At 44.1% G+C, this 26,805-nt stretch overlaps 1 protein-coding gene across 2 annotated transcripts in view; it reads left to right on the top strand.

Moving 5' to 3' along the window:
• The first annotated feature begins 4,067 nt into the window (after positions 1–4,067).
• LOC130034220 (NACHT, LRR and PYD domains-containing protein 12-like) overlaps positions 4,068–26,805 on the top strand; it is a 32,358-nt gene continuing 9,620 nt past the window's right edge. Inside the window, exons 1-6 of one of the 2 annotated variants that reach the window (XM_056125789.1) lie at positions 4,068–4,107; positions 4,999–5,043; positions 9,182–10,835; positions 12,911–12,973; positions 25,110–25,280; positions 25,389–25,559. In XM_056125789.1, coding sequence (XP_055981764.1) covers positions 4,083–4,107; positions 4,999–5,043; positions 9,182–10,835; positions 12,911–12,973; positions 25,110–25,280; positions 25,389–25,559 — 2,129 coding nt within the window. In that variant the 5' untranslated portion in view covers positions 4,068–4,082. The remainder of the gene's footprint in view (positions 4,108–4,998; positions 5,044–9,181; positions 10,836–12,910; positions 12,974–25,109; positions 25,281–25,388; positions 25,560–26,805) is intronic. The other variant, XM_056125790.1, reaches the window with a different exon arrangement.

Below are 26,805 nucleotides of genomic sequence, written 5' to 3'. Positions count from 1 at the left end.
AACCAGGGCTTTCCACATGCAAACCATGTACTCTAGCCCTTTGAGTAATCTCTCTGATCTGAACTCTTAAGATACCTCTTTTACTAACTTTCAAAAATATGGCATTGATAATTACAGTCGTATGCTATGTGTATTACACTTCTGTGGTTTATTTTTTCTTTAGATGCTGGATGTAGATCTATATACATATACATCTGTGAAATATATATTTAAAAACACATATATATGTTTTTAAATTCATTCATTGATGGACACTCAGTTCTTTTCATATCTTGGCTACAATAAATAATGCTGAACTAAATATGGTCATGCATATATCTTTTTAAATTAGTGTTTTTTACGTTATTTGGATAAATATCCAGAAATATAGTTGCTGTATGATGTAGCAATTAAATTTTCAATTTTGAGGATCCTCCATAACATTTTTCGTAGTCATTGCACCAATTTACATTCATACCAGTTGTACACAGCAGCTCCCTTTTCTACACATCCTTGTCAACCTTAGCCATTGGGAAATTAATATAAAGACGCCTAAAACTTACTGGAGGAGCAGAAGGAGCAGAATCTTACTCAAGGACCATACATAGAAACAGTATTAGATCTTGATTTCCTGATTTTTTCATGTTAAAATATTCTAGTTGGTGATTTTTATTCTTCCTTGACCAATAGCAGCACAAATACGTCACAAAGGGACATAGTCCTTCTTAATTTTTGTTCATGTTGCTGTTGTTTTGGGGCTACATCCTGTGGTACTCAGGCTTACTCCTAGCTCTCTGTGCTCAAGGATCACTCCTATTGGGCTCATGGGACTATGTGTGGTACCAGGGATCAAATACAGTTCAGCTACATACAACACAAACACCTTACCTGCTCTGTTATCCCTTCGGCCCATGGACACAGCCATTCTTATCTCAATTCAGTATATTTATCACCTAAATTCTGTTTCTTAGCAACCCATTTAAAACCCAATATGGGGAATTTGATACTTCCCATATGCTTACTCCTCAAAAGTTTTCTTTTTTCCTCTAAGGATTTTTTTTATTTTAATGTATTACGAGTATTGCTAGTTATTCAGCCATTGATTAGAATGATTGAATTGGGCATGAATTCCACCTTACTGTTTTTTCTTTTTATAAATTTATTTATTGAATCACTGTGAGAGCAGTTACAAAGCTTTCAGGTTTAAGTCTCGTTCATACAATGATGAATCACCCATCCCTTCACCAGTGCCCATTTTCCACCACCAAAAACCCCAGTATACCCCCATCCCACACCCTCCCCCTACCTGTGAGGCAGATGACTTCCACACTACATTCTACTTTGATCACATTCAATATTTCAACACCAGACCCACCAATATTATTTAGGATTTTACCCCAACACTCAGATCTGCCGAAAAGGCAATAGTAGACAATTTTTTTTCTATTGCTGGTATAACATATGATGTCACTTGCCCACGGTAGTGGCCACGTGATTTTGGAATTATGAAATTTTAACAATTAAATCTGGAGGGATTTCTGCCAAAACCTACTGGGTTCTGAGATTTGTTCCTGAGTCTCTGAGATCATGGGCGTTAAGCAGCTTGATCAGGAGCCAGAGAGGCCATTCGTGGGCTGTGACCCAGGCTCTTGTTGGGGCGGGGAGGAAAGGACTGGCTCCACCCCCATCCCATGTGGCCCCGCATGTCTCGTCACTGTGGGCCCAAATCTGACTGTCAAATAGCCTCTGGGGGATGGCAACCATCGAGCCTCCAGGGGTTACATGCCAGGCACAAAACCTATTTCACCTGGGGGTGGCCAGGCACCGGTAACTTATTGCGGGCACAGACTAATTTCTGCCAAATGCTGCTGGGTTCCGAGATTTGTTTCTGAGTCTCTGGGATCAAGACTGTTAAGCAGCTTGATCAGGAGCCAGAGAGGCCGTTCGTGGGCGGCAACCTGGGGTCTCGTTGGGTGGAGAGGAAAGGGCCGGCTCCACCCCCATCCCATGAGGCCCCGTGTGTCTTGTCACTGCAAGCCCAAACCTTACTGTCCAATGGCTTCTGGAGGATAGCAGCCACCAAGCCACCAAGAGGGAGCAGGTGGAAGGACAGCACCCTTATCCACCCTGGGGTGGCCCAGTGCCTGTAACCTACTGGGGGGACTAGACACATTTTTACCCCAAAAGTTGCTGGTTCTGAGATTTGTTTCTGAGTCTCTTGGATCATGGCCGTTAAGCAGTTTGATCAGGAACCAAAAAGGCCTTGCCTTCAATTATATAGCTGAGCCGGAGGTGGTTTTTGGGTGTGTTTCCCACATACCTAAATTTTAGCTGTTTACTTTCTTGGTAAACTTGGCCCCAAGTTGTTAGGGCCTTGCCAAAGGCACAGCAGCAATTTTGGGGTATCTAGAAGTCTGAAGGCACCATCAGGCTGCTGATGCATTTGCCTCACAGGTACAGATTGACCTGCTGGCAGTACCATACCCCAACTCTAATTTTTTTTTTAATTAAGACACCGTGACCTCCATCAAAAAATGGGGAATAGAAAGGAACAAGCTTCTTCAAAAAAGAAATACAAATGGCCAAATGGCGCATGTAAAAATGCTCCATATTGCTAATCATCAGGAAAATGGAAATCAAAACAGCAATGAGATATCATCTCACACAACAGAGACTGGCACACATTCAAAAGAACAAAAGCAACCAGTGTTGGTGTGGATCTGGGGAGAAAAAGACACTCTTTCACTGTTGGTAGGAATGCCGACTGGTTCAGCCTTTTAAAAAATTCCTTCAAAAACTAAAAATTGAGCTTCTATATGACCCCACAATACCACTTCTGGGAATATATCCTGAGGATACAAAAAAGCCAGTAGAATTGACATCTGCACCTATATGTTAATTGCAGCAATATTCATAATTGCCAGAATCTGGAACAACCTGAGTCCATGAGAACAGATGACTGGTTAAAGAAATTTTGGTACATCTGCACAATGGAATACTATGCAGCTGTAGGAGAGATGAAGTCATAAAATTTGCTTTTAAGTGAATGGACATGGAGATCATCATGCTAATTGAAATGAGTCAGAAAGAGAGGGACAGATATAGAATGACTGCACTCATTTGTGGGATATAAAATAACATGAGACTAACACCCAAAGACAGTAGACACAAGGTCCAGGAATATTGCCTCATAGTTGGAAGCCTGTCTCATGATCTGGGGGATAAAGCAGCTGGAATAGAGAAGGGATCACTAAGACAATGATGTTTGGAGGAATCATTCAAGATGGGAGATGTGTGCTGAAAGTAGATAAACGACCAAATGTAATAACCTCTCAGTATCTGTATTGCAAACCATAATGCACAAGAGAAGAGAGAGAGAGAGTATGGGAGAAATTGTCTGCCATAGAGGCAGCAGGAGGGTTGGAAAGGGGGGTTACACTGGGGACATTGATGGTGGAGAATGTGCATTGGTGGAGTATTGGGTGTTTGATCGTTGTATTACTGAAACTCAAACATGAAAGCTTTGTAACTGTATCTCATGGTGATTCAATTTAAAAATTTTAAATTCCTAACTGGAGCGATAGCACAGCGGGTAGGGCATTTGCCTTACAAGCGGCCAACATGGCCGACCCGAGTTCGATTCCTCCGCCCCTCTCGGAGAGCCCGGCAAGCTACCGAGAGTATTCGATATGCCAGACACAGTAACAACAAAGTCTCCAATGGAGACGTTACTGGGCCCGCTCGAGCAAATCGACGATCAACGGGAGGGCCTTTACTTTACTTACTTTAAATTCCTAACTAGAAAGTTAAAAAAAGCACCATGACTGGCAAAATTACTCATAGTTGAGGTTCAGGCATACAGTATTTTAGCACCATTCCCATTATCAGTGTCAACTTCTATCTACCAGTGTATTTGAGTGCATTTATTCCTTTTTAAGAGTTTTCTCTTTAAGTTGAAGTCTTCATAGCATCCCCCAAGTTCCAGACCGGTTATTTGCTTAGTTGCTGAGCCATTTATTTCTTCATTTTTTCTCTGTAATGCCTTAAGTAATCATCCTAACCCTCCTTTCTGTTTTGTATTACAGTCTTCCTGATTTGCCAAAATGAATGATCTGAAAGAAGGAGAAGGTATGAAACCTGTTCTTACTTCACTCTCTGAAGAGGAAAGTAAGAAATTAATTAAAGTTGTATAGATAGTAGATGGCTTAAGGCACTTGCTTGCATGTGGCCAATTCCAGTTCAATCCCCAGCACCAGGAGTGGCTCCTGAATACTGCTGTGCATGGCCTAACACCCTGCCCTGAAAAATAACAGAGTTTTGGGAATTCAGTGATCCAACAACAAACCCAATCACCAGTGCCAGTGTCCCTCCACAATTACCCGTTTCTATACTTCTCTTTGTATATGCATTTGCATGCAGGTCACTGTGTTTATCTGTTAGTTAGCATCAGCAATGCCTTGTTTCCCATGAATAAGTTAGAGTCAACAGACACTCCAAGAGAAGCAGTAGTCTAATATCCAGTGAAAAACCCAAATACCAGATACAGTATTTCAGGTAATGTATGTCTCTTATATTCATGCCTAAAACTTTCTCTGTTGATCAAGTTGATAAAAATTCTTACATTCTAAATATGTGTATGTAGGAAATTCTTATGCTTTTCTTTTTGATGAGACAGGCTATAAAATACTTTTGTCGGCAAGCTAGAATAGAAAATAGATGACATAAGTTCTGAATTGTGTTTCTGTTTGGCGAACAGTGAAACAGAATGACAGTAACAGTATGGCTTGGAGTCAGAGAGATAGTACAGCTAGTAAGGTTGTATGTGACTGACGGTGCCCCGAGCACTACCAGGAGTGATCCAGCTGCATAGAGCCAGGTGTAAGTGCTGAGCACCATTGGGTATGGCTCCCAAACCAAAAACAGAACCAAAAAATATATGGCTCTATCTCTGTATACTTCAAGTTTTGGTAAGAAGGTATATTTGTAATGCTCTTAACTCCAGTTCTTTTCGTTCCACAGATGACTCAAATCATCTGGCCTCACTTTCATGGGAAGAACTTGCAGGTCTTTTATGTTTTATTCTCTTTTTTGGGGGGGAAGGTTTTCTTCCATCTTTAAACTGATTTCTCATCTCCACTCTTCAAATTTCTTCCCCCATATTCTCTGGGACAAAAATCAGTGATTTTTTTTTGACATAAACCTTCAAATTATCATAAAAATAGGACATCTGTATACTATACAGTAGATATTATATATATTATATATATATATACAGTAGATACTCACTGATAGTAATGATTAACCAGCACTGTAGCAATGTCCTCCTGTTGTTCATCGATTTTGCTCGAACAGGCACCAGTAACGTCTCACAACAAATTGTGAGACTTGTTGCTACTGTTTTTGGTATATCGAATACGTCATGGGTAGCTTGCCAGGCTTTGCTGTGCGGGCGTGATACTCTCGGCAGCTTGCCAGGCACTCCGCGAGGGGCAGAGGAATTGAACCCAGGTTGGCTGCATACAAGGCAAACACCCTACCCGCTATCGCTCCAGCTCAATGATTAACCAGATGTTAGATAAATGTGGCCGACGTACAACCAGATGTTACATAAAGGTTGTTAAAATAGAAGTTTGCTCTGAAATAATCTCTACGGATGTCAACAATTACAAGTCAAATTGAGTTCGGGGCTTGTTTTTGTAAACAATCTTTCACTGGAGAAGAATCATATTCATTCTTTAACATATTGTCCATGGCTGCTTTTGCGTTTAAATGACAGAATATTGAGCAATTGTGGCAAAGACGCCACACACACACACACACACACACACACAGAAAAACCATAAACTACTTAAGATTTACAGAGGGACCTAAGCAATAGTACAGCAAGTAGGCACTTGCCTTGCACATGGCCAAACTGGGTTCAATATCTGGCCTCCCATATCGTCTCCTGAACACCGTCAGAAATAATTTCTGAGTGCAGTGCCAGGAGTAATTCCTGAACATTACTAGGTGTTCCCACCCCCCCCCCCCCAAAAAAAACAACAAAAATTAGTTTTACAGTAAACTTTTGCCTATCAGTATCAATAGTATCCTTCAAATAGTAATCTTCAGCTTACTATTTGGGAGTTAATGACTTTCCTTTTATGGAGTCAATGAGGACCATAAAATCCTGGGTCAAACAAATGTATTTGGGAGGGGATGAGTTTTGAGCCACACCTGGTGATGCTTGAGGCTTAATCCTGATCGTGTTTAGTGAAACATATGTGGTGCTGGGGCTTGAACTGGGTTCCACTGCAAGTTAAGCACCTTAAAGTCCTCTACTGTCTCTTTGACCCCATAAATGGATGTTTTAAAATAACTGTCAGATATTTCAGGGCCTTTTATTGCCTAACATTATGCAGTTAGAAGTACAAATAGGGGATTAGGGATGCATTCTTGTCATCTTATTTCACCATAGAACAGTTTTCTGTAGCTCTCCTATTAATATCCTGAAAAAGTGTTATAAAGAACATTCATTTGGGAAATGCTGGCATAGGCATTCAGTTAACAGAAGTTTGAACTTGAAAATTGATTCATTGAGTTACTTTTTTCTATTTGCAGGAGATGCAATAGTTTCATAGTATAGTATAGCACATAGACTGTGGCTTTAGATCAGGCTGAATCTTAATCTCTTCTACTTTTTGGTTGCCAAATCTTGTACAAATTGCCAAATGATGCAAGCAGATGCAAATAGGGTATAGTGAAAAATGACAAGGCAAGACCTCTTGTTTAAAAAGTATCAGAAAACTTTTACATCAACCACAGTACATCACTTCACTGAGCATGGATCCTTCTGAATATGAGACCTATGCACTGAGTGTACTCAGGAACCTGTCACACCCTAGATGGAATTTTCCATTGACACAATTTAAAAATATAGTGGCCAAAGAAATAGCAGAGTGGGTAAGGTTCTTGCCTAATAGGTCCCCGAACCACACCAGTAGTAATCCCTGAGTACAGAATTAGGAGTAAGCGGTGAGCACAACTGGATATGGCCTCGAAACAAAATAAATGTGTATAGTACTTGTTTCATGGGAGCCCTGGAGAATTCTATTATCATGAATGTATATAAAAGGCCCAGTGCAGTGTATGGATCATAATAGGTGTTTAAATTTTATTTCTTGTTTTATTTTTATTTTTGGGTCACAGCTCAGAGGCTGGGTGAGCACAACTGGATATGGCCTCGAAACAAAATAAATGTGTATAGTACTTGTTTCATGGGAGCCCTGGAGAATTCTATTATCATGAATGTATATAAAAGGCCCAGTGCAGTGTATGGATCATAATAGGTGTTTAAATTTTATTTCTTGTTTTATTTTTATTTTTGGGTCACAGCTCAGAGGCTGTTCTTGGCTATGCTAAGAAGTGATCCCTGGCATTACCCAGGGTACTCTATGCAGTGCCAGGGATTTAACCTGGGTTGACCACACAGAAAGGCAAATGCCTTAATCCCTGTATTATGTCTCCATCCTGATAAAGTGCTTGTTTTAAATTCAAGAACATTTGGGGCCAAAGAAATAGTAGAGTAGCTAGGTGCTTGCCTTATATGGCAGCCCACCCAGGTTCCATCTCTGGCACCCCATATATCCACGAATCCCAGGAATGATCTTTGAGTGCAGAACCAGAGTAATCCCTAAATCCCACCAGCTGTGGCTCAAAAACAAATATATAAATCAAGAACATTTTTAGTCAAAATTAATAAATATTTATTGAATGCATAGAGTTTGGCACCATTCTAGGTGCTCAGGGATAGTATTTGAAGAATACAGATAAGGTCCCTGCCATGATAAATAATTATTTAGTGAGGAAGACAAATCATAAAAAATTAAGATGATTATAAATTATATGTGCTATGGAGAGAACTTAGGGCACTAGGAGAGTGAATAGTAGAGAAGGCTGACTTTGTTTTTTATTTTTATCTTTTATTGAGATTCTTTAGTTTACAATGCTATTAATAAATGTTTCTCATGCACATAATTCCAACACCGATGTAACCCCTCCTTCTCCCAAGGGCCCCAACCCCACTTCCTCTCACTTCCCCCCACCAATTCAGTTGTGTGGGTCAGTTCTCCCATTATGTTACGGTTAGCCCTTTGCTGCTGCCTTGTTGCCTATCTTTAAGTCCCACATATGAGATATATCTTTAGGTATCTATCCCTTTCCTTTTAACTTCACTCAGCATGAAATCCTCTAATTCCATTCATGTTGCTGAAAGTTGTATAATTTTGTTCTTTCTTAGCGATATATAGTATTCCAGATAAGAATGAGTTTAGAGTGGTCAGACTATCTGCTTCTAGGAGAGTTATGTTTTCACTGAGCTCTCCATGGGCATATCAGAAGGAAAAGTGTTCTAGGCAAGAGACTGTAGCTAGAAAAAAGACCCTGAATTGGGGGAGAACAAAGCATCTGTGAAAAACTAGAAGTAGTCAGTATAGCTTTTGTGTAGGGAATAAGAAAAACAAAAACAATTGAGATGAAGAGCTAAGATAGTATATGGGTTGAACTTTTTGCCTTCCATGCAGCCAACTCTGTTCCTGCATATGGTTCCCAGTACCAACTGGAACAACCGTCTGAGCAGCAACTCAACTGACTTCCCTGAGCACAGAACTTAAGAGTCGCCTTGCAGCATTGCTGGTCCAAAACACCCATCATTGAGACTGAGGAATAGAAGAAAGGAGAGTGTAGATTTGTAACACCATTACAGAAGGGAAGGCCTTGGGACCTTTAAACTAAGCAAGATAAAAAACCTTGAAAGGCTTTTTTGTTTAATCTTTTACATGATCTAATTAGGACTGTAGAAGATCACATTGGCTGCTGTGTGAAGGGGAGGTGTGGTCTCTTTCAGCAGTCTAGGAAAGAGTTAATACTAACTTAAACTTGGGTGGTGCACTTGAATGAATTAAAGACTTGTTTTGGATGAATAAATGATGAGTCTAACGATCAGGTGTGTTGGAATGAAGGGAGAGTGGCACCATGAAATGTATGGAGAGGGCTTTTCTTGGGGTCAGGGTGGGATTACAGGATAGAAATCTAGAACTCAGCTTGAGATATAAAATTTTGGAGCCTTGGAGACATTAAGTGGAGATGGCAGTGGTGGCAGTACCGTGGTTAACATGGTTGTATAGGATTCTGTGACTACTAACTCTTGGTGTTACCTTACTAGATTACCGAGAAGAATATAAAAATTATCTCAAAGAAAAATACCTGAAACTAGGAGATGATCAAGGTTATCAGCATGGCAAGCATATAGATTCACGACAACTTATTGTAAAAGACTATATTGTAGCAGAAATAAAAGAGTGTGGAATTCCTCAAGAAGATCAGTTTATTGAGCTGAAGCATGTCTTTGATCCTGATGAAGAGGGCTCCAGCTCGTCCCCAATAGTATTGCTTCAGGGATATGCTGGGAGCGGGAAAACAGCCATGGTGCACAAGTTCCTGTTTGACTGGGCAGAAGGAAGGGTTACTCCAGGCAGGTTTGATTTTATCATTTACATAAACTGCAGAGAACTAAACCCTAGTGTTCACCTCAGTGCTTCTGACCTGATCACTAACACTTTTGAAGAGCTGGATGGACCTATCTTGGACATTGTTCTGATGTACCCAGAGAAGCTTCTATTCATTTTTGATGAATTTCCTCAGCTGCAGCACCCTGTAGGTGAACAGGAAGAGAATGTCTATGCCGATCCCCAGAAGAAAGAGCCAGTTGACACCCTCTTATGTAATTTTCTGAGGAAACAAGTATTTCCTGAATCTGCTCTCATGATAACTGCTCGGTTTTCAGTCATGAAGCAGTTCCACTCTCTGTTAAATGAACCTCTCCTGGCAGAAGTCCTTTGGTTTACAGAGGATGAAAAGAAATCATATTTTTTAAATCAGTTTTCAGATGCTAATACAGCAATGAGTATCTTTCGTAATCTGCAGGAAAGTGAAAGCCTTGACATTTTGTCTTCTCTTCCTATCGTGTCCTGGATGGTGTGCAATGTTCTGCCAGGAGAGGATGACAAGATGTTTATGAGATCACTTCAGACTGTGACAGATATGTATGTGTTTTACTTTTCCAAGTGCCTCCAAACCCTTCCAGACATCTTGATATGCAAGGGACAAAGTTGTCTGTGGGGTCTTTGCTCTCTGGCTGCGGAGGGACTGCAGAAGCACCAGATTCTATTTGACATTAGTGACCTCAGAAGACACGGGATTGAAGATTTTGACACCAGTGGCACATTTCTCAGTCACTTTTTGGAGAAAACCGAAGGTGACGCCAATATCTACACTTTCCTTCACTTCAGTTTTCAGGAGTTTTTAGCTGCTGTGTTCTATGCACTGCAGAATGACAGCGATTGTATGATTTTAAATCAAGTAGAAGAAATGCAAGATTTATTCTGGTATGGAAAAGGGTTTTCATCATTAACCATAAAGTTCTTATTTGGCCTCTTACATAAAGAGAACGAAAAGGCTATAGAACTCACTTTTGGGCAAAAAATCTTTGAAGGACTTCTAGAGGAGTTACTGCAGTGGACTGAGAGAGAAATAAAGACGACATCTTTTGGGTATCAGGTTGAGCCCATGGACTTGTTTCACTGTTTATATGAGCTGCAGGAAGATGACTGTGTGAAAAGGCTAATCTGTGATTTAAAGTCCATCGTCCTGTACCAACCTACTTATACAAAAATGGACATTCTGGCTCTGTCATTCTGTGTCAGAAACAGCACCAATGAACTGTCGGTGACTCTGAAATGTCAGCACCTACTTGGATTTAAGAAGGAAAAAGATGATTTAGCTCTAGCTCCCGTTACATCAGACTTGACAGTTACTGAGTGAGTATATTCACATATTTCCTGTTGTTTTTTCTTTAAGAAATGCTGAGCCTATTTGTTTATTCCATTTAGTCAGGTTACATGATCACTTCCAGCATTATCATTGTATAAAATGAATAGGGGACAAAGTGCTATATAAGCAGCAGGTGAGTCACTCACCTTGCATGCAGCTGACACAGGTTTGATTCCCAACACTGCACACAGTCAGTCACCTGGGATCTGCCAGAAGGAATCCCTGGGCACGTAGCTAGAAGTAAACCCTGAGCACCACCAGGTCTGTCCCACAAAACAAAATAATTAATGGAAAAGAATTCTTTCATTCCTATACTTCATCTTTTTATGAACTATATCTCATGCATTAAACACTGGCCTAGGTAGAGGGAAGGCTGATATTTTTAGCACTATGTGCCAGGCATAGTGTTAGCAACTGTGTACATATGTGTATTAGTCATATCCCTCTGTGAATGTGCTTTATAACTGTACCTATGGTCATGGAGATCATCAAGATTATTGAGAACTCTGCTATTTCACCCTAAAGGAAAGAGAGCAAAAGGGAATGCCCTGCCATGGAGGTGGAGTGGGGTTGGGGGTGGGGGAATGGGAGGGCTACTGGGTTCATTGGTGGTAGAGAATGGGCACTGTTGGAGGGATGGGTACTTGATCATTGTATAACTGAAACCCAAACACAAAAATATGTAAGTCTACAACTGTACCTCATGGTGTTTCATTAATAAAAAAATTGGGGAGGTGAACAGACACTTTCTTAAAGAAAATAAACATATAGTGAATAGGTATATAAAAAAAAATAAAATCCTTGGAGACCAAAAGAAAAAATAAACAATGAGGCCTCAGAGAACTCTTGATTCATAAGGGGCAGAGCTACACTCCTGAATGGCTATAAAGCCTGTGCCTCGTCCACCAGATCATTTAACCTTTTTAGGTTAGGGCTGGAGCGATAGCACAGCGGTAGGGCGTTTGCCTTGCATGCAGCCAACATGGCCGACCTGAGTTCGATTCCTCCGCCTCTCGGAGAGCCCGGCAAGCTACCGAGAGTATCTCGTCTGCACAGCAGAGCCTGGCAAGCTCCCCGTGACATATTCGATATGCCAAACACAGTAACAACAAAGTCTCCAATGGAGAGGTTACTGGGCCCGCTCGAGCAAATTGATGATCAATGGGAGGGCCTTTACTTTACTTTACTAGGTTAAGGGCTGAAGTTCAGAGGCTTAGGCAAGCCACATATACCAGGGTCTAATGGTCCATGCCCATTTCCAAAAAATCAGTAGCTGAATCTGTATTCCTGTTACTGAATTTATGAGACATCTTAAGCTTTCCTTGAAATTTAACCCAAAGAGCTCCTTTCCTATTTGTGTTGAGTAAGTGAACTTTACCCCAATTCTCAATTATCATTAATTATTTTAGTGCTGACAAGAGTCAGTAATATTGTAAAAGTGATTTGAGCTAGTCACTAGAAATACACTATCTGTCCTGGGTTAAGGACGAAATAATTAAACATTTTCTTGCCTCTGTGCCTGGTCCTTAGTAACATAACTTTGAAGCTGGACAGATTTGAGAACTGACTTCAGTTTTTTTCTTCCCCATGTGACCTTGAGAAAATTACGTATTTATATGTGTGGTGGGGTAAACTTTGATATACAAAATAGGTTAATACCGACTGAGGTTTGTTGGAAAAAGTTAGTATGGTAATAAAATCCTTTTACTTAGAACTTTGTTTTGCCAATCCAGGTTCAATTCCCGGCACTTCATGTGATCCCTGAGTACTACAAGGGATCACTCCTGAGTAGAGAGCCAGAAATAGCTGCTGAACACTGCCCACTGTGACCCCCCAAAAAATAATGGGAGAAGAGAGAGAAAGTATAGAGTAAGACACTTACCTATACTTGCACACAGCTGACCATTGTTCAATACCCCAACGCTGCATATGTTCCCCCCTCAAATGATCCTCTGAGCACTACCAAGAGTGATCCCTGAGCAGAATCAGAAGTATACCCTGAGTATACCCAGATGTGATCCAAAAACATTGTTTTAAATTTTTGCTTTCTCATTTCTTTCAGGTCACCACTACATTTTCTTTGCCAAACAATGCTAACTTCATGCTGTAAAGTTCGAGAACTGAAGTAAGTTGCCCTCGCTTTAAATTTTTATGCATTCATAGGTCAAAACTGAGTAGCTGGCAGACTGGAGGGATAGTAGAGTGGGTAGGGTGCTTGCCTTGCATGTGGCTGACTTGAGTTCAGTCCCTGGTGCCACACATGGTTCCGAGTACCTCTAGATGTGATCCTTGAGTGCGGAGCTGGGATTAAGCCCAAAGCACAGCCAGGTATGCACTCCCTCCCTACTCCCCAAAGGGCTGAGTGGATGGAGGGGCCAGGGTGGATGGAGGGGCCAGGGTGATAGCTCAATAGGCTCTGTATACAAGAACCTGGGGTTGGATCCCAGGCAAAGATCCATCAGTTATAGCCCTCCAAACTCAAAAGCAAAAAGAAAAGAAAAAAAATGCACAAAATACACTGGCTGGAAAGTTTACTCTCTGCTGATCACAAGAAAATGAAGTATAATTACTACTCAACTTTTACACAATGAAGAACCAAATCAGTATAAGCTGTAATGCTAGATGGATCATATTGGAGTCAGGCACAGAATCCTGCCAGACCCTCTTGCCTCTTTACTTTTTGTTGTGCTGCTTTTGCTGTACAAGTGGGCAGCCATCTGTAACACATAAGACATTTTGCCCACTGCTTCTCCTTACCCTATTCCTCCCTTCCTTTTTCCTTCCAGATGCCTATTGTTCTGCTCTTGGTTTTCTGTTGAGGCCTATCCCACTCCAGATATCTTGGTACTGGTTTGCTTTCCCTTCTCCTCCCATACCTTACAGGTATTCCTCAAAATACTACGGCTCAGAAGCCTCCGCCCCTGCCCTGACAATATGTCCTAACTCCTAAGCATCTTATCTGCTTGTCTTTCCATGCCAGGAATGTACAGGCAAGAGCTGCCTTGGTTTCCCACAACCTTACTTACCCCCACAGAAGAGCATCTTCCCTCTCTCCTCTTCCTGTCACAGAAGAGGTTGCCATCCCAAACCCAAAGCAAGAACTTTCACTTCGCATTTCAAAAACTTCACGAACCTTTATTTTAATTCAAACTGCACACAAGACAAAATTTCTAAATTTCTTCTACCCTAACCCCTTACCTTTTGCCTGCACATCCCCAATCCTGGTCCCAACTCTCCCGAGTTGCAAGGCTTTATTAAGCGTCTTGATACACCATTTTCTGGTGCTTATTCAAATATATTTCTGTAACATAAGGCATACGTGAATTTGTGGTTTTTGTTTCACACATAAAACAAACCAAATGACATTGATGTGGCTCCATTTCAAAAACGTTAGGGCTCAGCAACCATCAGGCCCTCACACTGAGCTGACCGGCCTAGTTTGAAGAAAGCCACTGCGAGTGTACACTGGGACCCCCTAGCACTGTTTGGGAGGCCTCCCCCAAACAGAAATTGAAGTTTATCATTGTGAACAAAGTAGTGGACATGTCTCCAATCCAGTATGCAGGAGAACCTCATTCTTGCACATCTTACGTTTCCACTCTCTTCAGCTGTCTCCTTTCCCTTGGACCTGGTTCTCTCAGATTCAAAAGATCCTTTTCTCAACCATATATCTGCTTCCCTTCACAACCAGAAGCCTTCCATTGGGAGCCTTCCTTGTGATGACTCCCCCTTCATTCGAGCTCCATCACACTTTCCTGCTTGTCCACTCCTTTTTTTGGCTTCAGCCCCTTTCCCACACAGATGTTAAAGCTCAAAGTACATACCAACAGGGAACACTTTTTACCTCCTATTTTAGTGCTCAAGCCTCAACCCTTCCAGTTTTAAAAAACATGCTCCCTTGCCAACTGTGATCTTCTTCTTTTGATTTCATAAGGACTTCAATGCCTGGAAGGTTCCCAACCAGAGTCAAATCCAGTGGACGAGTGACCATATCTGTAAATATTTTTGCTTGTCACCACTGGGGTTGGGCTTGGATGGGGGATGGTCTATAAGCATATAGTAGACAGAGACCAGTAATTATGCTAAATATCCTAGCTTACAGGCTGGCCATCTGTAACAAGGTACAATTCAATGTCACATGTCCATAATGCTGAGATTTGGAGCTGAAGCAATAGCTTAACAGCTTCATTACATGCTTTGCATGAGAGAGACCTGGGTTTTATCCTCAGCATCATACGGTGCCTTCACTTCAAAAACAATTGCCAAGCACAGGGCAGGAGTAGCCTCTGAATACCACCAGGTAAGGCCAAAATACCCCAAAACAAAAACAAAGAATGTTAAGATAGGGAAATGTCACAATAGAAATATATACAAGCTCAAGAACATTCTGTTGAGGACAGAGGAGATCTGTGGTCCTTAGTCTTTGGAAGAGTGTCCACATCCACACTTGCCCCAACAAGAAATAGTTCAGTTTCAAGATCAGCTACTGCAGAGATGTCACAGACCATCATAGCTTCTGTCTCCGGGTTATTAGGCTCTGGGTGATCACAGGGCTACTCCAGCTGTTCACCATTTTAGTCCTGATGTTGACTCCTCACCATCTTTCCTTCAACCTGCAGGCTAAACCATATTTTTAATTTCCTAAAACACTGCCTAGTCAGCAAAGGTTATGTATGACATGGGGGCCCCAGAGCAGGAAATATTAAAACCATCCCCCCACTAAACCCACCCCCTCAGTAAATTGATGTTCCAGTGAATGTGTACTAGTTCACATTTCTGAATCCACCAAGAAAGTCTTAGCCAAATTAGCAACCCCCCCCCCCCAACATTTGCCACTTGCTGTATTGGTGTCAGAAGAATCCTCTGGATAGCCCAACATTCTGCTCAGTGGTCTAAACCAACAAACACTTTGGGCATTATCAGTGGCTGACTCACCTGCTTGGCAGTGGCCTAAATTCTCTGTTGAGATCAATTTCTAGTTGTCTGGGACAGACTGGAGCAGAATTTCCAGTGGCTCTTCGTCGTGGTGCTGAAGATCCATGGTTTGTTTGCAGTCATCTTTTCTAAAAAGCCTTGAGTGGTTCCCTGAGGGGTGACAAATATCTGCATTCTGTAAGTACAGTGTTAACCCTCAGGCTTGTTTTGACTGTTTTTCATGCTACAAACTCACTTAGAATGGGTTTCCTGTACACTTCATGCCTGGAAATTTGGTATCCTTGCTCCCCGTTGTTCACTGAGGCAGCTCCCCAGACAGTTGCAATGATGGCCTGTGGTTTGCAAGGGCTTTTCTGGTACCAATTTTTGGCTTGGAAATAATCTGACTTCCCAGAGCAGGAACCCACTCAAGTTAACTTAAAAGGAAAAGGAGTTATTCACACAACAGCAGAAAGTGGAAGAGTGACCATTCTCCACATCTATGGAGTCCCAGGATCAACCAGTCGTTGCTTTTCAAAGTTTGTGGATCTGCTCTCTGGGACCTCATCCTGGGATGAGAGGTGCTCATTTTGGCTTAGTTTCTTTGTAGTTTTGACCTTAGTCCCAGCTCCCCATGATTTGATATGAAATAAGCCTTTGCTCAGATTCTCTAGGAGTGGAATGTGTTTGGATCAGGATAAGCCAGATGCACACACAACCCTGCCCCCATCATCTAAGGCCTAGGTGGGGGAATGATGTCTTATTATTTGCATGGCTGCCAGGGTCCACCAGACACAAGGTGGGGTAAAGGCGGAAACAAAGGCTCAACAGTGGGGCTGGAGAGAGTACAGTGTGTAAGGCACTTGCCTTGTATGCAGCCAACCTTGTTTCAATCTTTACCACCATCCCAACCCCTCCAGGAGTGATCCGTGAACTCAGAGCCAGGCGTAGTCCCCCAAACAAAGTAAAAAATAAAAAGAGCTGCAGCAATCTTGAATATTGATGCTCTCGAACACAATACAAATAAGTCAATAAAAGAATTCCTCCCCCTCCCTCTAGATCCTTCCCCATTTCCCCCCAATATCCCACTCACCTCTCCTCCTGCTTTCCCTTTCCCCTTTCCCTCTGAAAATAAATTTTCTTTGGGATATATCTCCATGTTGCTTTTAATTTCTGGATTCACTAATGGCTGTGTAGCCAGATCCCCTCCCACAGAGGTAGCAAATTTCTCTGTGTGAAAAATTCACAGCCTTACACCAGGTGCAGTTCCAATTCCCGCGCCTGCTAAATGTTGAGGTTCTTCTCTGATGATGGGGATTGTAATCTTTCCTCTCTCTCTGAGACTTGGGAGGGTCTATCCCTTGAGCCTCCTTATCAGACAATGGGGGGATGTCACTGGACCGCCAGGGGAAAGCTGTCTGAGGCATGGCTGGTGGAGACAGTGATGAATCTGCTGGGAAGGCGTTGAAAGACATTGGATATGAGTATGTAAATGAAGCAGGCAGCTGGATAGGAAGGAGTGACAAGGAGGTTCTGGACTCTGGCATTTGCATCCCAGAGAAAGAAAACTGGCCTGAGTTCAGTGATCCAAATTCTTCCTCACCTCCAGAGCTGTGATTGTCCTTGGAGTTGTAATCCATTTTTCTACCCACCTTCCCCATCTTTACCTCCTGTAAACGACCTTCCTGTCTTCCTGCAGCTGTGACAGGTGTGGAGGTAGCCGTAGTCACCAAGTCAAACTTCTCAGACTCCCTTATTCCAGTCCCATAGGCAGGAGCCAGGCCTGGTTTCTCTGTGATCCTCTCCCCAGAACACCCCATCCCATGGAGAAGAGTGGGTATGGCTGATCTACTCTCTGGGGATGAAGATAGAGTAGGGATGAGGCCAAGATCTTGACTGAAGGAGGGACCAGGACTGAGGCTTTCGCCTGGACCAAGGACATGGCTGTAATTGGGGCTGGAGCCTAGGACAGAACCTGGGCCAAGGCTAGGTCTGCATTGGAGCTTGGGTCCAAGGCCAGGTCCAGCACCAAAGCCTGGGCTAGAGCTTAGGAGGCGGCAGCAACAAGGTCCAGAATCGAGGTGAGGACAGTGGCAAGGGCGGGGACTGAGGCCAGGATAAAAGACAGAGCCAGGTCCGGGACCGAGACTGGGGCTCGGGCCAAGATAGGAACCTGGGCTGCCCAGGTTTCTGGGGTCACCAGGGCCAGGGCAGGGACTGGGCCATAGAACCTGGCCAGAACCCTGTCTAGATAACTTTACTGCACTGAAGAACTTCAACTTCAAGAGGTCCCACTCTTTCTGCACCTCTGCCAGATTGGCCTGGGACAGTTGCAAGCGGAAGGCTGCTTCCTTGCGCTCTGTCTCTCGCTGTATGGTGAGCTCTTGCAGGTCTGAAGCAAAGGCCTGAGCAGCCAACTTATGTATTTTAGCACAGTTGTGCAACCATTTCACTTTGTTCTGGTGTAACTCACTTTGCCTTTGGGCAAAGCGCACGGCCAACGCCAGGCTGCCCCAGGCACAAGCCTCTTTGGCCTCGTTGGGCACCAAACTGTCTTCTAGGATGACTTGAAGCTTGTCCTCTATCTGCTCCCACGACAAGGCTATATTTTTAAGGTAGAACTGGGGACCGCTCACATGCTGGGCCATCTTCTCATTGATAAAGTCCACTACTATGCCATGGTGGAAACCAAGATAAGGGTCCTCTGGATTCAAGGCCATTGTGGAGAATATACAGGCTTTTGTGGGCTGGGCCAGCTCTGCAGGAAAAAAATCAAATTAGTTGTGTTTTCCTTATCCCTTCAGGCCCTCTGATACATCCCATGTCCCTCCCATCTGCCCCCCCCCCTCCCGTGGGGTAACCTCTGCACCTACAGGCCCTCCCATCCACTGTTTTTCAAGCCCTCCCAACCTCTCCCCACTCAAGCCCTGCCATCCACTACACTCTAGGCCATCCCATCCTACCCCCATAAGGAACTCCCATCCTTTCCCACCTCAGATCCTCCATCCTCTGCCTTGAGCCCTCCTATCCTCTCCCCACTCAGGCCTCTCCTCTCTTTACCCCATCAGCCCCCATCTTTACCCTATCCTCTGGAACTCCCATCCTCTCAACCCTCGGCACCCTTCCAGTTTCTCCCCCTTGGGCCCTCCCATCCTCTCACATGTCAATCCCCCATTCACTTGCCCCCGGCCCTCTATCCTCTCTTCATTCTCGTTTTCCCAAAATCTCTGCCCTCAGGAGTATCTATCTTCTCCCCTATCAATCCTCCCATTCTCTTTCACCTAGAGCCCTCCTATCTTCCCCTTTAGGCCCTCCCAACCAATTTTACCCCTGTGGCCTTCCCATCCTCTCCATCAAGCCCAGCCATCCTCTCCTCCATTCAGGTCCCCCAACCTCTCAGCCCTGGGCTCCATCCTTCCCTCCTTCAGTCCTCCCAACCTCTCCCCCATTTAGCCTCTCCCATAGAAATCCTCCCATAGGGGCTACCATTCTGTTCCCCCTTCAGGTCAACCTAATCTCTCCATGCTCAGTCCTGTCACATCCTCTCCTCTCAGCCACCACAACCTCTCCCTTCTCAGTCCTGTCCCATATTCTCCCTACTTTGGACATCCATCCTCTTACCTCATGACCTCAGTCCCTGCTTTTCTCTCCCCACCTCGGACCTTCCCATGCTCTCCTCGACCCTCAGGTCCTCCCAACCATTTCCCCCTATGGACCTCCCATCTTCTTCCCCTTTCAGGTCCTCAGTCATCTTCCTCTTCAGACTCTCCCAACCACTCCCACCTTGGGCCCTCCCATTCTCTCCCCACCTTGGGTGCTCTCATCATTGACCCTCAGGTCCTCCCAATCACTCCCCCCTCATGTCTTCACATTCTATACCCTCTCCAGCTTTCCCTTTTTCTCCACTCAACCCTAAAATTCCCTGTCCTCTCTCAGGCCCTCCCATCTTCTACCTGTTCCAGTCCTGCCAACCTGTCCTCACTTGGGCCCTCCCCCCCTCTCCTTTCACAGGCCCCTGGCATGCCCCCGCTTCAGGCACTCCCATCCTCACCCCCCTCAAGCCCCTCGCCCCCCCTTGGGACCTCCCATCCTCTCCCCTTCAGGAACTCACAAATCCATTCTCTCTCCATAGGAGCTCCCATCCTTTGCCCACTCACACTCCCATCCTCTCTCCCCTCCAGCTCCCAGCCCCCACTCTCTCCCCCTTCAGGCTCTCCATCTGGCACTACCTCATACTCTTCCCCACCTAGGCCCTCCCATCCAATCCCCATAAAGTCCTCACATCCTCTCCCGCCTTAGATACATCCCATTCTCTACCCTCAGGCCCTGCCATCCGCTCCACCTAGGGCCCCCAATTCTCTCTGCCCTCAGTCCCCTCCCACTCGAACTCTCCTTTCTCAAGCCTTCCCATCCTCTTTCCCCTCAGACCCTTTATAACCCTCCCCCTCAGACCCCACATCCTCTCCCCACTCAAGGCGCCTCTATAACTTCCCCCTCAGGCCCTTCATACTCTTCCTCCTCAAGCCTTCCATCCTGCCCCCACCTCAGGCCCTCCCATCCCCCAGGGCCCTCTGTTCCACCCCCTAAGGCTTCCTTCACCTCCCTTCTCTTGAGCCCTCCCTTCATCTCCCTCCTAAGGTCTTCTCAATATCTCTCTCAAGCCAACTCCATAGATCTTTCTCTCAGGCCCTTTATAACCTCCTGCCTCAGGTCCTCCAGCTTCTTCACCATTAGTCCCAAACAATGTTTCCCCCCTTGGGCCTTACCACTCTATCCCCTGGGCTATGCCCCCCAGCCCTCCGGCACCTTTCCATCCTCTGTCGGCCCTCCACGTTCTTCCCAACTTAGACCCTCTCTTCCTCTTCCCCATCGGACACTCCCCTCATAACCACATATAGACCCACTTTCACACCCTACGGTGCTGCCTACAGGCTTCACCTCTCCAGCCTCAGTCAGAGAAGGTGTAGGCCTACCTATTATATCCCAAGGGAGGGCAAGTTCTAAACAAGTGGTCACCTGAAGTAAGGAGGATTTGAGATGAACCCCCATCTCACCAAGTTTTCGAGAAGCCTGGAGATGAAGCCTTGCCTCCTCGAATTCTCACGGAGCCCAGAGACTAAAGCCAAATCTCCTTGAACTCTCGCAAAGCCCGAGACAAAGCCAAGCCTCGTTGAGCTCTCACAAGGCTCAGACACAAAGCCTCATCTCGTCAAACTCTCGCGAATCCAGAGACAAAGCCCCGCCTCCTTGAATTCTCGCAAGGCCTGGAGACAAAGAATTCCTCGAAATCTCATGTAGCCCGGAGACTAAGCCTCTTCCCATCAACTCTCGTAAATTCGGGAGACGAAGCCTCACCTCGTTGAACTCTCTCAAAGTCCAGAGACGAAGCCTTGTCTTATTGAATTCTCGTGAAGCCTGGAGATGAAGACTTCTCGTCGTACTCTCGCGAATCCAAGAGGCAAAGCCTTGAGACGAAGCGTCGTCTCCTCGAACTCTCGCGAGACGGGAGATGAAGCCTCCTCTCGCCAAACTCTCGCGAGACCGGGAGAAAAAGCCTTGTCTCCTTGAAGTCTCGCGAGGCCTGGAGACGAAGTCTCGTTTCCTCGAACTCTCGCGAGTCCGGAAGACAAAGCCTCGTCTCCTTAAAGTCTCGCGAAGCCTGGAGACAAAGTTTCATTTCCTGTAATTCTCGCAAGTCCGGGAGACGAAGCCTCGTCTCATCGAATTCGCGCACATCCGGGAGACGAAGCCTCGTCTCCTTGAACTCTTGCGAAGCCTGGAGACGAAGCCTCGTCTCCTTGAACTCTCGCGAAGCCAGGACATGAAGCCTTGTCTCGTTGAACTCCCACCAATCTGGGAGACAAAGCCTCGTCTCCTCAAACTCCTGCGAATCCCGGAGACGAAGCCTCGTCTCCATGCTAATTCTCGCGAGTCCGGGGACGAAGCTTCATCTCCTCGAACTCTCGCGAGGATGGGAGATGAAGCCTCGTCTCCTTGAACTCCCGCGAATCCAGGAGACGAAGCCTCATCTCCTTGAACTCTCGCGAAGCCAGGAGATGAAGTCTCGTCTCCTCGAACTCTCGCGAGTCCGGCAGATGAAGCTTCGTTTCCTTGAACTCTCACGAAGCCTGGAGATGAAGCCTCAGCTCGTCAAACTCTTACAAGTCCGGGAGACGAAGCCTCATCTCGTCGAACTCGCGCAAATCCAGGAGACGAAGCCTCGTCTCCTTGAACTCTACCGAAGCCTGGAGACGAAGCCTTGTCTCCTCAAACTCTTGCAAAGCCGGGAGATGAAGGCTCGTCTCCTTGAACTCTCGCGAGAACGGGAGACGAAGCCTGGCCTCCTTGAACTCTCGCGAAGTCTGGAGACGCAGCCTCGTCTCGTTGAACTCTCACTAATCCGGGAGACGAAGCTTCGTCTCCTTGAACTCTCGCGAGTCTGGGAGACGAAGCCTCGTCTCGAACTCTCGCGAGTCTGGGAGACAAAGTCTCGTCTCCTCGAACTCTCGCGAAGCTGGGAGACGAAGCCTCGTCTCGTCAAACTCCTGCGAATCTGGGAGACAAAGCTTCGTCTCTTCGAACTTTCTCGAATCCGGGAGACGAAGCCTTGTTTCCTCGAACTCTCACGAAGCTGGGAGACGAAGCCTCGCCTCCTTGAACTCCTGCAAATCCGGGACGTGAACCCTCGCCTCTTTGAACTCTCACGATGCCCAGAGACTAAGCTGCTTCTCCTCGAATTCTTTCGAATCCGGAGACGAGGTCTAGCCTCCTTGAATTCTCGTGAAGCCCAGGACGAAGCCTCATTCTGCTAATTCTCGCAAAGCCTGGAGTCAAATCCAATTCTCGTCGAAATTTCATGAAACTTTGATAGGAAGCCTCTAATATAAGCCTTTGGGGCCATTCATATTTCCATAACCTGTTGGAGTGTGGAGGATATCTGGGGAAAGCTCCTCTCCCCAGACTTAAGGAAATCCTCCACAATGTTAAGAGTATTTGAAAGAGTGTAATAGGGCGAGGAGTGGTCAGAAAATATTTAGAAGCAAGGAATCTAAAATATTCCTCACCACTTACAAAATGTCCCATCTCACAATCATAATGGTTTGTCCCGCACCAAGGTTCCCACTGCTTCCTAAATTGGTCGAAGAAGCCTTGGGTTCATCTTGGAGAAAAGGTGAAGAAATGGTTTTCACGTAGGCTCCCAGAAACTAATACTGTGGCTTGCCTAAATGGTCATAAATCTTGAGTATTTTGAGACTCACTTCATCCCTATCACCTGGTTCAGTTCTTGCTCTCATTTCTTTCCTCAGTCACTTTGGTTGCTCTTGACTAGGTCGCTTTAAACCTTTAATAGCGGGGCTACAGAAATGGTACAACAAGTAGGGCTCTTGCTTTGCATGGAGCCCACCCATGTTCAATCTCTGGCATCCCTCATGTCCCCAGAGCACTGCCTGGAGTGATTCCTGAATGCAGAATCCAGGAATAACTCCTGAGCATCAAAACCAAACACCATGCAAATGCAAATAAACCCTTAATGGCCTTTTGAGGCATACAGGAAAAAGTAGACCATCTGGACATATCTCAAACTGAGTATTTTTGGGGGAGGGAGATGGGGGCACAGCCATCAGTGTTCAGGGCTTATTCCAGGCTCTGCACTCAGTGATTACTCCTGGTTGGTCTGATCCATATGGGATTCTGGAGATCAAACTCAAGTTGGCCATGTGCAAAGTTAGCGCTCTAACTGGCTGAACTATCTCTCTGTCCCTCAGATATATCTTACTTTGCAGCATATATGGTTGAATGACATAGTTGCAAAGTTAACAATGCTTTAAATGCTCCCATTTTGAAAAATGTACACGTTGTGTGTTTGCCTATGTTTTATGAATTTGGACAAGGGATAGGGAGGAAGCAGACTGTTAATTTTGTCAGTTTCTGGGAGGTGAAATTGGAAATGAGGTTGCAAAAAGTTTGTATCTAATTTTAGATTGCATCTCTGTGCTGCAGAGAGCACTCACCTTTGTATGATGCAAACAAATTTATATAAAATTTTAATAATGGTTATTTTGGTAGGAATATTGTACTTTAGGGGGAAAATATTCTTTACATTTTTCTAGTCTAAAGATTTATAATAAACACATACTTTTATAAATAAAATTAAACAATTTTATTACTTCTACTATTGTAAATGACATTCTAAAACCTAAAAAGTAAATGTCTCTTTAAAATCATACACTTTTCCCACCAGAATGGTTACCACTGGTAATTGTTGTATTCATATCCTTACTAAAATAAGTCTTTTAAGATACTGAATTTTACTGCGTAATCATTGTCATGACACAATCATTGTACCCTGTTTTAAAGTAGTCCTGTGTCAAAATGCTGCTCATAATGGTCACACCCCACTTTTTTGCATAAATAACTAATATGGCATAAAATCTGTGATGTTTTTGCAGTGAAATGAGGTAGCCATAGCAAAGAACTGGCAGCTTCTCAAATGAAGCTTCCTTTCACCTCCTAGCATATACCAGGCTGCTTTATCAGCAAATAGCCACTTAGCTCTTATTTTTTCCCGCCTGCATCCTCAACTATTAATCTTCTAGTTTCTATTCCCTTTCATTGCACTGCTCAAGAGTTTTTCCCTTTCATTAAACAATTTTTTAAAAATTTTTATTAGTGAAACACCATGAGGAACAATTGTAGATTTACAAATTTTTGTGCTTGGGTTTCAGTTATACAATGACCAAGTACCCACCCCTCCACCAGTGCCCATTATCCGCTACCACTAATCCCAGTATCCCTCCCACCCCCCATCCCACCCTGTTATTAAACAATTTTATGTTTTCTTTTCTTTTGGGTGTGGTGGTGCTGGGCCACAACTGATGATGTGGAGTTATACCTGGCTCTGAATTTAGGAGTCACCCCTAGCAGATTTGGCAGAACCATATGTGGTTTAGAGATTGAACTGTACTTGTCTGCATGAAAGGTAAACACGTTAACCCATTTACTATTTCTCTAGTTCCTTTTTTTGAAGGAGTGTTAAGTTGATCTTGATTTCCCCAAAACACTCTAAGCTAGTTTGAATTGTACCTCCTTTTCTGTGTCACAGTGATGGCTTGTGCATGACAGGTAAGGTGTTATACTTTTTACGCTGTATTAGAATTTATGATTTTCTAATCTCCCCCATTAACTGGACATCCTTGAGTGCAAGGTGGGGGTTTAATTTCCATGTTTTCACTCAATAAACTAATTCTGGAATAAATAGAATTCCTTCCATTATTAAGGTGAGCCAGGTTATCTTTTACAGAGAGTTCTACTTTCTTTCATATCTGAAATGTGTTTTCTCCACACAGACTGATTTTCTGCCACTTCACATATTCATATGGTAAAGACCTTGCTTCAGTATTGGAAACCAGCCAGTGTCTGGCAGAGTTGGAATTTACAAAATGTACCCTGGAAGATTCAGCAATGCAGTTTTTGTGTGGAGGATATAAACAGTCTAACTCTTCCTTGCAGATAGTAAGGTAACATAGCAAATTTGTTGTCTGTATATATGTGGCTTTTGTCAGTTTCTATTTTTGCAGTGGGAGAATATGATTGAGGTATTGAGGCCATTCTTTTGTTCCCTGAAGGATGTACCGATGCTTTGTCTCTACTGCTTCTTGTGGAATGCTAGCGGCTTTTGTCAGCAGAAGTGAGTGGCTCACAGAGTTGGAACTGAGTGAGACAAAACTGGAAGTTACAGCTTTGAAATTGCTCTTTGAAGGCTTAAAAGCTCCCACTTGCAAATTACAGAAGTTCAGGTAAGTTTTGACTTAGTTTCCATATTGCAAGAAAAGTTTAAAGCATGCAAGTAAAGATGGATGTCAGTTGATCAAAACACATTTTGAGAATCAAAGGAGAGAAAGAATAATACAAAAAACCTGAAGTTGTTCCTCTGTAGCTAGTTTAAGATGACAGTTTCATTGGAAATGGCATTAACATCAATGACAGTAGCTTATGGAGCAGTTATTTTTGTTATTTTCTTTAATTTGCACAACAGCTCTGAGAGGTTTCTCGAATTAATTTCTTTGAACAATAAGAGTAAGAGATCCAGCATCACAATACCAAAAAACATGGCAAAGGTGCATTTTAAAACTTAATGTGTCTGATTTCAAAGTCCATTATAAAATTATGAATTAAAAAATTTACCACATATGTATTGGTGAGGTTCTCCTGAGAAACAAAACCAATAGATTGTGTGCAAATTTATAGTGAGATTTATTTTAAGTAATTGGCTCATGAGGATTAAGGTAGCTCTCAAGTTCAGGTTCTGCAGGTTTTGTTACCAGACTGGCAAGAGAAATTATACTTCTCAATTGATTAGGTGAGGTCCACCCACCCTCATTCACTGTATCACTGTCATCCCACGTTCATCGATTTACTTGAGCAGGCACCAGTAACATCTCCATTCATCCCAGCCACGAGATTTTAGCAGCCTCTCCTTACTCGTCTTTCCCAATGCTACCATACTGGAGGCTCTTTTAGGGTCAGGGGAATGAAACCTGTTATTGTCACTGTTTTTGGCATATCGAATATGCCAAGGGTATCCTGCCAGGCTCTGCCGTGTGGGCGGGATACTCTTGGTAGTTTACTGGGCTCTCTGGGAGGCATACACACACACACACACACACACACACACACACATATATATATATTTCCTTCTATGATTTATTGCCTACTGTCTGAACCCCATCAAATATGGTGTGGTAATTATGAAAAATGGGTAGACAATGTCTTATGATGTGTCACATGGCCGCTTTCGTGGCCACGTCTTCCAGGAATATGTTCACTTATATGTGAGGCTCAATCCGAGCATGTGGGAAGTGGCCTGGAGAGTGGCAGCGGTTGGGTAGTGGAAGTCGGCTGCTGGGACTGGGTCTCTTGTGGCGGGGAGGACTCTCACCCACCCCACTCTGCGGCACCCCGAGTGAAACCAGCCTGACTCAGAGTCCGGTGGCATGGTTATGGGGGCCTCATTTTAAGCTCCCTTTAGGGAGAAGCAGCCAT

This window comes from Sorex fumeus, unplaced genomic scaffold (assembly GCF_029834395.1).
Source record: "Sorex fumeus unplaced genomic scaffold, SorFum_2.1 ptg000058l, whole genome shotgun sequence".
NCBI classification, from domain to species: Eukaryota; Metazoa; Chordata; class Mammalia; order Eulipotyphla; family Soricidae; genus Sorex; species Sorex fumeus.
The sequence above is the reverse complement of the archived record's forward strand: the minus strand, read 5'-3'. Positions and strand labels throughout refer to the sequence as shown.